The sequence below is a fragment of the Sciurus carolinensis genome, chromosome 5 (assembly GCF_902686445.1).
Source record: "Sciurus carolinensis chromosome 5, mSciCar1.2, whole genome shotgun sequence".
In the NCBI taxonomy this organism is placed as follows: domain Eukaryota; kingdom Metazoa; phylum Chordata; class Mammalia; order Rodentia; family Sciuridae; genus Sciurus; species Sciurus carolinensis.
In genome coordinates, this window is record NC_062217.1 from 128,284,922 (window position 1) to 128,301,063 (window position 16,142).

The window sequence follows — 16,142 nt, forward strand, 5'->3', positions numbered from 1 at the left end:
ATTAATAAAGGTAGAAGAAATTATGGAACTAGAAAATTACCACGTGGGAAATACCATTGTCATGATTATTGCTAGCAAGAATCTTCAGTTGATGCTAAAATTATTAAGCAAAATATAATGTAAAAGAAGATAGTCTATTGATTTCCAAATATGTCCTCAGAAGATTGATACTTATCACCGGTGAGTTGCAAATCTGTACAGTCACTCTGGAAAGCAGTATGGAGATTCCTTAGAAAACTTGGAATGGATCCACCATTTGACCCAGCTATCCCACTCCTTGGCCTATACCCAAAGGACTTAAAATCAGCATACTACAGGGACACAGCCACATCAATGTTTATAGCAGCTCAATTAATAATAGCTTGATTATGGAACCAACCTAGATGCCCTTCAATAGATGAATGGATAAAGAAACGGTGGTATATATACACAATGGAATATTATTCAGCCATAAAGAAGGATAAAATTATGGCATTTGTAGGTAAATGGATGACATTGGAGAATATCATGCTAAGTGAAATAAGCCAATCCCAAAAAACCAAAACCATTTCTCTGATAAGTGGGTGATGATATATAATGGCAGGGGGAGGCAACAATGGAGAAAGGATGGATTGTGTAGAGGAAAATGAGGGATGGGGAGGGGGCGGGGGAAGGAAAGATAATAGAATGAGACAAATATCATTACCCTATGTACATGTATGATTACACAAACGGTGTGATTCTACTTCGTGTACAACCAGGGAAATGAAAGCTGTACCCCATTTGTGTACAATGAATCAAAATTTAAAAAAGAAGATTGATATTTATTAATTTTAAGAGGGAAATACAGTGGACAAACCTGACAGACACGACGCCAACCAAATACTAAAATCAACAGCTCAAGTAATAGGACTAATTGACATCTTGAACCTCTTGGAAAGGTGCACTGAGAGAGCACAACATTCTTCTAGTGACGTTCTTAGAAGAATTACATGACCTTAGTCTAATCATGAGAAAGTGTCAAGCCCAAGTTAGGAACGCTGTGCAGAGTGACCCATTACAAAGTGTTAGTGGCACGGGGCAAGTCAAATCAAAGCGACTCAGGGAACACGATAACTCAACGCAATGTGAGATCGTGAATCGGATCCTGGATCAGAAAAATAACATTGGAGGAGCAAGGGGTGAAAATAAGGTCTTAATTCTTGGAGAATATTGAATCTACACTAATTAGATCACTGCACTGGGGTGGTGTGCGGTGTAGGAAAATCCTGCAGCCTAGAGCAAGGGAGGCCGAGCAAAGGCTGCCCTTCACCCATCCGGGAATGGGCTCGCGTCTGGCTCCCGCTGGCTGGCTGGCTGGAGCCCTCGGCGGGGAGAAGGTGCGAACCTCTGGATGGCACTGCCACACGCAGCTCTGGAGCGCCGGCTCCGCAGGAAGAGAGACACTGGTATGCACGTGGGGCCGAGAGGGAGGCGCCTGCGCTCGCCCGCTCGCCCTCCCCGCAGCCCACTCCTGCTCCGGGCGCTGCCGAGCCGCCTTCGCCGGTGGCCAGGCGTCGCCAGAGGGCGCCCTGTGTCTCCCCAAGACGCCACCACTTTCCTATGCTCGCGAGCTTCTCCAGGCCGCGCGCTCCAGGCTCTTCTGTGAACAGTCGCCGCCAGGATGCCAGGATCGCTGAGGAGCCCAGACCCCTTGGTCCCCTGCTGGTGTCGGCCAGCTGGGAAAGGCGGGGACCCCAGGCCAGGAACGAGAGCGACGCGCCAGGACAGCAGCGACTGAGAGCGGCGGGAGCGCGCAGGGGCAGAGCCAGGACCCGGGCTCCGCTGGGTAACTCCAGAAAAATGCCCCACGAGCAGCGAAGGGACTCCAGGAGCGGAAGGTTCAGCCACCAGACCACCGAGAGCGCTGGCAGGGTGCTCCTGAAGAGGCTCAGCTTTTCCTGTGCCTGATGAAGACTTAACACCGTGTCCCAGGCCCAAGGCGTCGGGAGGGGGATGTAAGATATCAACGGAGACTGTGCACGCGTGTGTGAGAGGACCAAGAGGGGCAGACCTCAAGGGAGTGGGGAGAGAACCAAGAGGTGCGGGAGGAAGGCGGGGACCCAAGAATGGCGGCCTGCCGGGCTCCCTGCAATGGACTGCCTTCTATTTCCTTTTCTATTTGATTTTTAAAAGAGAAGCAAGGGACAGAAGGCGTGGCCCAGGGAGAAGCAAAGGCGAGGTGGCTAGGGACCTTGAGCATCCAGTGCAAGTGGATTGTTGGGGCTGTTTCCCAGAGGTCCCTGCTCCCTGCCTTCCAGCCGCACAGGCAACTACATCCTAGCCAATGAAGGCAGTGTGAAGCTGTTTAGACCCCCTACACACACACACACACACACACACACACACACACACACACACACACCAGGAAGTGTAAACAAAAGGGGACCAAGTGAATGGAGCCCCCTTAGACAAGTGTGTCCTGCCTGTCCCGACCCCATCTTCAGCTAGGCCAACAGCTAGCCAGCCCTGCATCTCTCCATCCGCTCACTGGAGATCTGATTTTTTATTTTATTTTATATTTTTTTATTTACTTATTTTGTAAGTTTGTCCATGAATAGTTGTTACATTTATTTAGTGGAAATAACAAAACACATCAGTCTGGCATAAAAGAGATTAGATTGTGAATTTTTTCCATCTCATATAATAGTATTCATACAGGTGCAGAGTTTTCAAATATTTTTTTAAATTTATTTTTATTGTAAACAAATGGGATACATGTTGTTTCTGTTTCTACATGGAGTAACAGCATACCATTTGCATTATCATAAATTTACATGGGGTAATGATGTTTGATTCATTCTGTTATTTTTTCCTCCCCCCCACCCCTCCCACCCCTCTTTTCCCTCTATACAGTCCCTCCTTCCTCCATTCTTGCCCCCCTCCAACCCCCCATTATGTGTCATCATCCGCTTATCAGCAACATCATTCCTTCTTTGGTTTTTTGAGATTGGCTTAACTCACTTAGCATGATATTCTCCAATTTCATCCATTTGCCTGCAAATGCCATAATTTTATTATTCTTTATAGCTGAATAATATTCCATTGTATATATATACCACAGATTTTTTATCCATTCATCAATTGAAGGACATCTAGGTTGCTTCCACAGTCTAGCTGTTGTGAATTGAGCAGCTATGAACATTTATGTGGCTGCATCTCTGTAGTATGCTGATTTTAAGACCTTTGGGTATAGGCCGAGGAGTGGGATAGCTGGGTCAAATGGTGGCTCCATTCCAAGTTTTCTGAGGAATCTCCACACTGCTTTCCAGAGTGGCTGCACTAATTTGCAACCCCACCAGCAATGTATGAGTGTACCTTTTCCCCCACATCCTCACCAACCCCTGTTGTTGCTTGTATTCTTGATAATCGCCATTCTAATTGGGGTGAGATGGAATCTTAGGGTAGTTTTGATTTGCATTTCTCTTATTACTAAAGATGGTGAACATTTTTTCATATGTTTGTTGATTGCTTGTAGATCTTCTTCTGTGAAGCATCTGTTCATATCCTTAGCCCATTTGTTGATTGGGTTATTTGTATTCTTCATGTAGAGTTTTTTGAGTTCTTCATATATTCTGGAAATTAGTGCTCTATCTGAAGTATGAGTGGCAAAGATATTCTCCCACTCTGTAGGCTCTCTCTTTGCATTGCTGATAGTTTCCTTTGTTGAGAGAAAGCTTTGTTGAATCTGTCCCAGTTATTGATTCTTGCTTTTATTTCTTGTGCTATGGGAGTCCTGTTAAGGAAGTCTCATCCTAAGCCAACAAGTTGAAGATTTGGACCTACTTTTTCTTCTATAAGATGCAGAGTCTCTGATCTGATTCCGAGGTCCTTGATCCATTTTGAGTTGAGTTTTGTGCAGGGTGAGAGACAGGGGTTTAATTTCATTCTGTTGCATATGGTTTTCCAGTTTTCCCAGCACCATTTGTTGAAGAGGCTATCTTTTCTCCATTGCATATTTTTGGCCCCTTTGTCTAGTATGAGAAAATTGTATTTATTTGGGTTTGTGTCCATGTCCTCTATTCTGTACCATTGATCTACCTGTCTATTTTGGTACCAATACCATGCTGTTTTTGTTACTATTGCTTTGTAGTAGAGTTGAAGGTCTGGTATTGCAATACCCCCTGCTTCGCTCTTTCTATTGAGGATTGCTTTAGCTATTCTGGGTTTCTTATTCTTCCAGATGAAGTTAATGATTGCTTGCGCTATTTCTGTAAGGTACATCATTGGGATTTTAATTGGAATTGCATTGAATCTGTATAGCACTTTTGGTAGTATGGCCATTTTGACAATATTAATTCTTCCTATCCAAGAACATGGGAGATCTTTCCATCTTCTGAGGTTTTCTTTAATTTCTATCTTTAGTGTTCTGTAGTTCTCATTGTAGAGGTCTTTCACCTCTTTTGTGAGATTGATTCCCAAGTATTTTATTTTTTTCGAGGCTATTGTGAATGGGGTAGTTTTCCTAATTTCTCTTTCTGAAGATTCATCACTTATGTATAAAAATGTATTGGATTTATGAGCATTGCTCTTGTAACCTGCTACTTTACTGAATTCACTTATGAGTTCTAAAAGTTTTCTGGTGGAATTTCCAGGTTCCTCTAAATATATAATCATGTCATCAGCGAACAGGGATAGTTTGAGTTCTTCTTTTCCAATTCGTATCCCTTTAATTTCTTTGTTTGTCTAATTGCTCTGGCTCGAGTTTCAAAGGCGATGTTGAATACAAGTGGTGAAAAAGGGCATCCCTGCCTTGTTCCAGTTTTTAGGGGGAATGCTTTCAGTTTTTTCACCATTTAGAATGATATTGGCCATGGGCTTAGTGTAGATGGCCTTTATAATGTTAAGGAATGTTCCCACTATCCCAATTTTTTCTAGTGTTTTGAGCATGAAGGGATGCTGTATTTTATCGAATGCTTTTTCTGCATCTATTGAAATAATCATATGATTCTGAACTTTAAGTCTGTTGATATGGTGAATTACATTTATTGATTTCCGGATGTTGAACCAACCTTGCATCCCTGGGATAAAACCCACTTGATCATGGTGCACTATCTTTTTAATATTTTTTTGTATGTGATTTACTAAAATTTTGTTGAGAATTTTTGCGTCAATGTTCATTAAGGATATTGGTCTGAAATTTTCTTTTCTTGATGTGTCTCTTTCTGGTTTAGGTATCAGAGTGATATTGGCTTCATAGAACGAGTTTGGGAGGGTTCCCTCCTCTTCTATTTCATGGAATACTTTGAGGAGTATTGGAATGAACTCTTCTTTAAAGTTTTTGTAGAACTCGACTGAGAACCCATCTGGTCCCGGACTTTTCTTTGTTGGTAGGCTTTTGATGACCTCTTCTATTTCATTGCTTGAAATTGATTTATTTAAGTTGTGCATATCCTCCTCGTTCAGTTTAGGTAATTCATATGTCTCTAGAAACTTGTTGATGTCTTCGAGGTTTTCTGTTTTGTTGAAATATAGATTTTCAAAATAGCTTCTAATTATGTTTTGTATTTCACTCGTGTCTGTTGTGATATTTCCATGTTCATTCCGAATTTTAGTAATTTGAGTTTTCTCCCTCTTTCTCTTTGTTAGTGGGCTAAGGGTTTATCAATTTTGTTTATTTTTTCAAAGAACCAACTATTTATTTTGTTCATTTTTCCGATTGTTTCTTTCAATTTCGTTGATTTTGGCTCTGATTTTAACTATTTCCTGTCTTCTACTACTTTTGGTGTTGGTCTGTTCTTCTTTTTCTAGGGCTTTGAGCTGTAGTGTTAAGTCGTTTATTTGTTGATTTCTACTTCTTTTGTTCAATGCGCCCCATGAAATAAATCTTCCTCTAAGTACTGCTTTCATAGTGTCCCAGAGATTTTGATATGATGTGTCTTTGTTCTCGTTTACTTCTAAGAATTTTTAAAATTTCCTCCTGATGTCTTCTGTTATCCATTCATCATATAATAGCATATTATTTAATCTCCAGGTATTGGAGAAGTTTCTGTTTTTTATTCTGTCATTTATTTCTAATTTCAATCCATTATGATCTGATAGAATACATGGTAGTATCTCTATCTCCTTGTATTTGCTAACAGTAGCTTTGTGGCATAAAATATGGTCTATTTTAGAGAAGGATCCATGTGCTGCTGAGAAGAAAGTGTATTTGTTCTTTGTTGGAAGGTATATTCTATATATGTCCATTAAGTCTAAATTGTTGATTGTGTTATTGAGATCTATGGTTTCTTTATTCAATTTTTGTTTGGACGATCTATCCAGTGGTGAGAGAGGTGTGTTAAAATCGCCTAGTATTATTGTGTTGTGGTCTATTTGATTTCTGGAATTGAGAAGGATTTGTTTGACGTACATGAATGAGCCAATATTCAGGGCATAGATATTTATGATTGTTATGTCTTGCTGATTTATGCTTCCCTTAAGCAGTATGTAATGTCCTTCTTTATCCCTTCTGACTAGTTTTGGTTTGAAGTCCACATTATCTGAAATGAGGATGGATACTCCATCTTTTTTGCTGAGTCCATGTGCGTGGTATGGTTTTTTCCCATCCTTTCACCTTTTGTCTATGGGTATCTCTTTCTATGAGATGAGTCTCTTGCAGGCAGCCTATTGTTGGATTTTTCTTTTTAATCCAATCTGCCAGTCTATGTCTTTTGATTGATGAGTTCAGGCCATTAACATTCAGGGTTATTATTGAGATATGATTTGTATTCCCAGTCATTTGACTCATTTTTGTTTTTTGGTATGATTTGGTTTCTCCTGTATTTGGCTATTCCTTTAGGTTAGTTCCTCCTGTTGCATCATTGTTTTTCATCTCTTCCTCATGGAATATTTTGCTGAGAATTTTCTGTAATGCCAGCTTTCTTTTTGTAAATTCCTTTAGCTTTTGTTTATTATGGAAGGATCTTATTTCGTCATCAAATCAGAAAGTAGTTTTGCTGAGTATAAGATTCTTGGTTGGCATCCATTTTCTTTTAGGGCTTGGTAAATGTTGTTCCAGGCCCTTCTAGCTTTTAGGGTCTGGATTGAAAAATCTGCTGATATCCGTATTGGTTTACCCCTGAATGTAATTTGATTCTTTTCTCTTGTGGCCTTTAAAATTCTGTCTTTATTTTGTATGTTAGGTATTTTCATAATAATGTGCCTTGGTGTGGGTCTGTTGTAATTTTGTGTATTTGGAGTCCTATAAGCCTCTTGTACTTGGTTTTCCATTTCATTCTTCAGATTTGGGAAATTTTCTGATATTATTTCATTGAATAGATTGTTCATTCCTTTGGTTTGTTTCTCTAAGCCTTCCTCAATCCCAATAATTCTTAAATTTGTCCTTTCCATGATATCCCATAATTCTTGTAGATTCTGTTCATGATTTTTTACCATCTTCTCTGTTTGTTCAACTTTGTTTTCAAGGTTAAATATTTTGTCTTCAATGTGTGAGGTTCCGTCTTCCAGGTGTTCTATCCTATTGGTTATGCTTTCTATAGAGTTTTTAACTTGGCTTATTGTTTCCTTCATTTCAAGGATTTCTGTTTTTTTTTTTTTCAGTATCTCTAACTCTTTATTGAAATGATCTCTTGCTTCCTGTATTTGCTCTTTTAACTGTTGATTGGTGCGATCATTTAATGCCTGCATTTGCTCTTTCATCTCCTCCTTCAATGCCTGCATTTGCTCTTTCATCTCTTCGTTTGCTTCTCTGATCATTTTAATTATGTACATTCTGAACTCCCTTTCTGACATTTCTTCTGCTGTGCTGTCATTGGGTTTTATTGATATAGTATCTAGGTTTGCTTGGGACATTTTCTTCCCTTGTTTTCTCATATTGGTCAGATATCAGTGGGACTCTGAGATATTGCAGATTTCCTCTATTGGCTTTTAGTGTCCCTATAGATTTCCAGTATATCACCTCCCAGCCTTCAGTAGCCTGAAGTCTTGGAGGAACTTGATAATGCAGTGCTTCCAAAGAAAGCTGCCCCTCCCCGCTACTGGTTCTAGGGCTTGGAGCTGGCTCTGTGCGGAAAGGCTCTCACTGAGTGGCCTAGTCCGAGAAGCTGGCCGTGGAAGGAGCCTGCCGCTGGAGGGAGCAAGGCTGCTTGGGGAAGTCCCTGGCTGCCCTGCCCTGGTCCCTGAAGCTGCCTGTGGGCCGGAGCTTGCCGCTGGCTCCTGGACTTGGAGCTGGCTCTGTGCAGAAAGGCTCTCACTGGGTGGCCTGCTCTGAGAAGCTGGTCGTGGAAGGTGGCCGCCGGCGGAGGGAGCAGGGCTGCCTGGGGAAGACTCTAGCTGCCCAGTCCTGCTCTGAGAAGCTGCCCCTGTCTGGGCCTGCTGCCTGGGCCGAACTTCACCCGGTGGGGGAGACTCACCCCGTGGCTCTATGTTCATCCAAGTCTCTCAATGCCTCCCCTTCTTGAATCCTGGGTTCTGGAGCAACAGGAGATGCAGTCACCCTCTAGTCTGCCATCTTGGATCTGTTTTGTCAATTTTTTAAATTGTTTCTTTTGTTTCAATTTCATTGATTTCAGCCCTGATTTTAACTATTTCCTGTCTTCTACTACTTTTGCTGTTATTCTGTTCTTCTTTTTCTAGGGCTTTGAGCTGTAATGTTAGGTCATTTAGTTGTTGACTTTTCATTCTTTTCTTGAATGTTCACCATGCAATGAATTTTCCTCTTAGTACCGCTTTCATAGTGTCCCAGAGATTTTGATATGTTGTATCATTGTTCTCATTGACCTCTAAGAATTTTTTTATCTCCTCCCTGATGTTTTCTGTTATCCATGTTTCATTCAATAGCATATTATTTAGTCTTCAGGTGTTGGAGTAATTTCTGTTTTTTATTTTGTCATTGATTTCTTTTCTTAGTCCATTATGATCTAATAGAACACAAAGCAGTATCTCTATTTTTTTGCATTTCCTAAGAGCTGCTTTGTGGCATAACATAGGGTCTATTTTAGAGAAGGATCCATGTGCTGCTGAGAAGAAAGTGAATCCGCTTGTCAATGGATGGAATATTCTATATATGTCTATTAAGTCTAGGTTATTGATTGTGTTATTGAGTTCTATGGTTTCTTTGGTTGGTTTTTGTTTGGAAGATCTATCTAGTGGTGACAGCAGTGCGTTAAAGTCACCCAGAATTATTGGGTTGTGGTCCATGTGATTCCTGAAATTGAGAAGGATTTGTTTGATGTACAGGGATGCACCATTGTTTGGGGCATAAATATTTACTATCGTTGTGTCTTCCTGATTTATGGTTCCCTTCAGCAGTATGAAATGTCCTTCTTTATCCCTTCTAACTTTTGCTTGAAGTCCACTTTATCTGATAAAAGGATGGAAACCCCTCTTTTTTACTGAGTCCATGTGCGTGGTAGGTTTTTTCCCATCCTTTCACCTTTAGTCTGTGGGTGTCTTTTTCTATGAGATGAGTCTCTTACAGGCAGCATATTGTTGGGTCTTTCTTTTTAATCCATTCTGCCAGTCTGTCTTTTGATTGATGAGTTTAGGCCATTAACATTCAGGGTTATTATTGAGATATGATTTGTATTCCCAGTCATTTGGCTTAGTTTTGGTTTTTAAGTTGGCTTGGTTTCTCCTTTGAGTAGTTTTTCTCTAAGGTAGTTCCTCCCTTTGCTGACCTCCATTGTTGTTTTTCATTTCCTCCTCATGGAATATTTTGTTGAGAACATTCTGTAGCGCAGGTTTTCTATTTGTAAATTCTTTTAACTTTTGTTTATAATGGAAGAATTTTTCATCTTCAAATCTGAAGGTTAGTTTTGCTGGATATAGGATTCTTGACTGGCAACCATGTTCTTTCAGAGCTTGAAATATGTTGTTCCAGGCCCTTCTAGCTTTTAGAGTCTGGGTTGAGAAGTCTACTGCTATCCGTATTGGTTTCCCCCTATATGTAATCTGATGCTTTTCTCTCGTGGCCTTCAAAATCCTGTCTTTATTTTGAATGTTAGGCATTTTCATTATAATGTGCCTTGGTGTGGGTCTGTTGTGATTTTGTGCATTTGGTGTTCTGTAAGCCTCTTGTATTTGATTTTCCATTCCATTCTTCAGGTTTTGGAAATTTTCTGATATTATTTCATTGAATAGGGTGTTCGTTCCTTTGGTTTGCATCTCTGTGCCTTCCTCAATCCCAATAATTCTTAAATTTGGTCTTTTCATGATGTCCCATAGTTCTTGGAGATTCTGTTCATGATTTCTTACCATCTTTTCTGTTTGGGCAACTTTTTTTTGAAGATTAAATATTTTGTCTTCATTGTCTGAGGTTCTGTCTTCCAAGTGGTCTAGATTTTTGGTGATGCTTTCCATTGAGTTTTTTATTTGGTTTATTGTTTACTTCATTTAAAGGATTTCCATTTTTTTTGAGAATCTCTATCTCTTTGTTGAAATGATCTTTTGCTTCCTGCAGTTGCTCTTTCAGCTTATTGGTATTATCATTCATTGCCTGCATTTGCTCTCTTATCTCATCCTTTGCTTCCCGCGAATCATCTTAATCATGTATAATCTGAAGTCCTTTTCTGACATTTCTTCTAACATACTGTCATTGGATTCTATTAATATAGAATCTAGATTTGTTTGGATCATTTTCTTCCCTTGTTTTTTTCATGTTGTTCATGTATCTTCCCCTCTAGCAGTGCAGATCTGGGGTATTGCAGATTTCCCCCTATAGGCTTATAGTGGCCCTATAGGTTTCCAAACCTTTTCTTTAAGGGGAGATCAATATTAGCAGTGCCCAATTCAGACACTGTTCCCCTATGAGGACAATAACAAAATTGTCATAATAAACAGAATGAGTTCAAATATTATCTTCAGCAAAAGAAACAGGTTTGCAATAAGGTCTGCAGTTTCTAATGGAGGACAAAGAGGATGCAGGGGGTTATAGAATGTGGCTGTTAATGGGATAAGAAAAGAATAGAAGTTCTAGATAATAGAAAGGATGAGAGTGTAATCAAAAGAAATTGGATGTTAGCATGCAAAAAATGGAGAAAGAGACTCTGAGGGAACAGGTAAACAAAAGGAAAAGAGAGCAAGAAAAGTAAAGAAATAAAAAATTTTCAATAAGGAGAAAAAAGGAAATCTACAGTATAACAGTCATATAGTAATGAAACCTCCCAGTATTCAGTAGCCTGATGCATGAGAGGTACCTGACTAATGAGCTTCACGTCTCCAGCAGGCGTCTCAGGATGGGATTTGCCCCGCCTAAAACTCAGAGCTCTAGCTTGCAGGATTATCCAAGATGGCCGCTCTGGTTTCAAATGTGTTGGTGAATGGGGAGCTGCAGCTCAGGGTGTGGCCGTGGTCAGCAGGAGGTCCTGGAGGCAGGGTGTGGTTGGTCAGGTAGGGGTCCTGGAGGTCCGGTGTGTTTGGTGTGGTTGTGGGATCCTGGAGGCCGGGTTCAATCAGTCAGTCCCAGTGATAGGGCACAGTCAGTTAGTCTGGGGGTCCTGGCGGCAGGGAGCATTCAGTCTATGTGAGGGCCCCAGAGGCAGGGAAAGATCAGTCGAGCTGAGGGATCCTGGAGATGGGGCTCAGTCAGTCTGGCCAGGGGTCCTACAGGGCCTGGCTGTTGTCTCAAAATGGCAGCAGCCACGTGTAATCAAACCTGCAGGTACTGTAACAGTGAACAGCAGGCAACTGGTGCTCCACTGCTGGTCGGCGATCAGTTTGCTGACTGTTGTCAGACAATCAGGAGGTGAACCTCCTGTGTTGGGTGATGGATAGGTGTAAGGCAGGCAATGGACAGGCAAGAGGCAGGCAAATGGTGGATGATAGGCACCTGAAGTGAGCAATCAAGAAACAGATATCCTCTGCTTGAAACTGGAGTTACAGAACGACAAGGAACACAGCCTCCCTCTAGACCGCCATCTTGGATCTCCTCCTGTTTATTTGGTTTTAAAAGCATTTGTTTTTTTCTTTTCCATTCTCTTATTCTCCTTCAGGACAAGCCAAGGATTTTGATCTGGGACCCACCCACATGTTCTGCACTTTCTTTAAAATATCAAATATCCGCTCTAATTACTTTTACCTAAACCTCTAGTTCTCCCCCAACCCCGAGTGGCCTGGTCTTCCTCTTGGCTCCTAGGCACTGTCTCTGCTTTGTCCTCAGGGTTGCCAGTGCTTCTTGGAAGTTCCCAAGCTCTCCCAGTGCAGTGAGTTCATGCACCCTCTCGTCAAGCCTCAGTTTTGGGGACCTGGAGGGACTGCCTGGTTTTCCTCCCTCTTTCTGCATATCTGCTAGTGGCTCCTCCTCCCCAGGCCTCACTGCTGTCTTGACCTCTCTCCTGGATCACACATGAAGATGCACTTGCAAAGTGCCCTGGTGGTCCTGGCCCTGATGAACATTGTCATGGTCAACCTTTCTCTGTACACTTGCACCCTGGGGACTTTGACCACATTAAGAAGATGGAAGTCATTAGGGGGATTGATCTTGAGAAAACTCAGGTTCACCAGTACCCCTGAGCCATCATGATGACCCCCCTCCTCCATTTCCCCTCTCAGGTCCTGGCCCTGTAGAGCAGCACCCAGGAATTGTGAGAGGAGACACAGAGGAGAGGGATGACAGCAGCAATCAGGAAAACACCCAACTTGGAATATTATGTTAGGGATCCATAATTCCACATGACTCAGGGGCTAGTGTAGCATAGTAAGTCCAAGTGTTCCCTGGGTGACTGCTCTGGAGGGGACCTGCAGGTGGCCACACTGCAGAGTAGTACCCTGCTACATTGGCACCACCTTCAGGAGCTGCAATGTGCAGGCTGGGTAGGTGGGTAGAGAAAGAGAGGTGGTGTGGGGACCGTGGGGACAGTGGGGATATGTGTCTGGGAACGTGTCTTCCCCAAAGGGAGGCAGTGGAGCTGGGAAGTTCTGAATGAGATGCCTGTGTGTTTGTACAATTGTGGAAGTCATGTGTTTACTGAAGGCAGATTTTAAAAATCTCTGTCACAATCCAAGACAGAGAAATTTGGCAGATGTTGAGAAACTGACCACTGAGGAGAAGAGGGATGTGAGTCACTCCTGGGCCCCAATCTCTGAGCAGCTGTTGACTTTCCCTACCAGCTGGTGTCCTCACCACCCTGGCTACCTGGGCCCATGGCCACCTGGGAAGTGGGCAGTCTCCAGAATGGGGATGGAAGGGTGAGATGGAGCCCCTAGGATGAGGGTCATCATGGGGCAAATAGCAGGGGTGGAAATGAACCTGACTGGACAGAAGGGACAGGAATGGATGCCTATGGGTGGCCAGCTCTGGACAAAGGTGTGACGGCTGCATTTGAAGCTGGCTTTCAGCAGGCAAAGGAGCCTGGGTCACTGATGAGGAGTTCCCACTACAGTTTCCTGTGGCCCCTGTGCAGGGTGTGTGTGTGGAGGCTGAGACACAGCCAGAGCTCCCTGCCCAGGGTCCCCTGGGTGGGGCTGGCTCTGGGTCAGTGTCAGGCCCACAGTTTCCCGAGACCTAGCACCTGGATAACTGAACCCTTAACTCCCTGTTCACCCAGTGAAGCAGGACATGGTGGCCACAAATATCAGAGGAGGGTGGAAATCTGAGCCCAGCTGAAGTTTGAGGAGAATCAGAGCAAGGAGCATGACTTGAGCCAGGTCACAGGAGGACTTCAAGGGAGGAGGGATTCTGAGTCACAAGGGTCCACCAAGCCTGAATCCTGAGCTGAGAATGAATGGGCCACATGGCCACAGGCCAGGCAGGTGTGTGTGGACATCAGCTTTGTACAGAGATTTAATGACACTGTCATGGCTTGGACATGAAGTCTCTCAAAAGCTTCTGTGTTAATATAGGACTGACCAGAGGTGAAAGGATTGGATTGGGAGAACGGTAACCTAATCAGTCCATGCTAGTTTGAATGGACTGGATGGGTGGTAGCTGTAGGGAGGTGGGGCATGGCTGGAGAAGGTGGGTTAATGGAGTCATGACGTGGAAGGGTTCATCTTCCCAGTGGCTACATCCTTCTGTCATGTTCTGTCTCACCTAAGCCCACAGCAATGGATTCAGTCCATTATGGACTAAACCTCTGAAACCAGGAACCAATATAAACTTTTCCTTCTCTATCTTGCCCTTGTTGGGTATTTTGGTCAGTGGCAAAGCTTACTAACACAGGCACAAAGGTGGATGTTCTTGGGAGAAGCCAGTGCAGGCACCACAGATACCAGGTAGCTTCCAGGCTGCAGCACCACAACCTTACAGCTGTCACAGATCACAGATGAACTGGACCAGCTCGACACAGTAAGCACAATGCTATTTGAGATGCCAAGGAGACCACCACCCAGTGGACCACAGGTGGTGCCACAGAGGATCCCAGGCACAAACAGGAAGCAGGCTCAGAGTCTCTGCAGCCATTAGAGGTGACATAGAGGTTGAGCAGTTGCAGACCTGAGCTCACTCTGCAGTGATCAGGTGCTGAGCCCACTCTGGATGCACAGGCACACTAATTACAAAGGCGGCAGTGGGCAGATTCAGTGCCCACCAGATGCTGGGCCATTATCAGAGGTGTGTAAGGTGGAAGCCTGTCCTTCACTACCAAGGGTAGAGCTTCTGCTGGGGGACAGGGTAATGAGATGATGTTCTCCTCCACATTCTGTCACTCCCAGCAACCTCCCTTACCTAGTGGATGGGTGCCTGGAGGGAAGTGACAATAGGAGCTGGAGCAAGGTGACAGGGGTCCACAGAGAAGAAAGTTAAAGGAATAATTTCCGTTGGTGCAGGAGAAAGGGCACCAAGGTGAGAGTGGAGAGGAGGGCTGTCCTCTGGCTCTGCCCTGTTGTGGATCTCCATGTCTCCCTACACTACAGGTGAAGAGACAGAGATGTTGATCAATTAAGTGATTTGTCCAAAGAGAGCTGGGACTCAAACCTAGACATGATGCTTTTAAGTACCAATGTACATGTAAAACACATTTTAAGTCCAGTTTAACCTTCAGCTCCAATTAAACTTTTCTTTTTAATTTTTTTTTTTTAGTTGTAGATGGACATAATACCTTTATTCTTTCTTATGTGGTGCTGAGTATCAAACCCAGTGCCTCACATGTGCTAGGCAACCTCTCTACCACTGAGCTACACTCCCAGCCCTCCAATTGAACTTTGATTTAGGACACAGGTGAATCCCACAGTGGCCTAAGCAGGAAGGGATGGGAGCCATTGCCTAAGTAACCCAGGTGCAGATTGCATAGGGACAACTGGATTTGTTCTCGACTCTACCAGGAAATTCATACTTCCAAGATGATCTCCCAAACTCAGTAAAGAGTGCTCTTTATGTGATGAAGAGGCTTAAGCAAGCAAAGCAACCACAGTCAGGTGAAAATCACTTCTCTGTGATCTCTGAACTACCCTTCACCTGGAAGACTTTTCTAATTACAGCTGGATGATTTGCTGAACCTCTGCTGGGGAGCGCGGACTCTGCAATCCATTTATAATGCTCCAGGATTTTGTCTGTCCAGACAAAACTCCACTCGATGGTTCTTCCCATTCCATCGGACCTTGTGGTGTCAAGCAGGGAAGCTGAGAGCCACCTCAACCAGCTGCAGTCCCAGGCCGCTCCAGCTGGCAGCTTGGTGGCAACACAAGAGGAGAAGGGGCTTATCAGCTCCAGCCCTTGCTCTGTCTAAGGAGGGCACAACCAAGAAGGAACAGAAAGAAGGGCCACCTGGCACAGAAAGTGCACACCATCTTTGTCCACAGTTTCAACCACCTTGGTGGAGACAATTCTTTTGTTTTTCATTAAGAATTTTTTTTGTATGATCTTGTTTTATTTCCTGATTGGTTTAAGTGCATACCCCAAATATGTTGTTTTTCCATTTCCTTTTCTTGCCTTTTTTCATTTTTTGAGGGTTAGTGGTTTCTTTTTTTAAATTTGTTCTTTTTAGATATACATGACAGTGGAAAGTATTTTTGACATAGTATACATACATGGAATAACTTGTTCTAATTAGGATCCCATTCTTGAGGTTGTACATGATGTGGAGTTTCATTGGTTGTATAATTATATATGCACATAGAGTAATAAAGACTGATTCATTCTACAATTCTTCCTACCCCCAAGCCCCCTCCCCTCCCTTACATTCCCCTCTAATTCAAAGTACCTCTATTTTTCCAAGCCCTGTCACATTGTGAATTAGCATACGCAT

The 16,142-nt window shown here is 43.1% G+C and overlaps 1 protein-coding gene across 1 annotated transcript in view; it reads right to left on the reverse strand.

The window, feature by feature from the left end:
- Positions 1 to 1,287: 1,287 nt before the first annotated feature.
- The window catches only part of LOC124985735 (ankyrin repeat domain-containing protein 20B-like), a 95,345-nt gene continuing 80,490 nt past the window's right edge, over positions 1,288 to 16,142 (reverse strand). The window contains exon 16 of the mRNA XM_047554366.1: positions 1,288 to 2,032. Within this exon, the coding sequence (XP_047410322.1) occupies positions 1,288 to 2,032 (745 nt within the window). The remainder of the gene's footprint in view (positions 2,033 to 16,142) is intronic.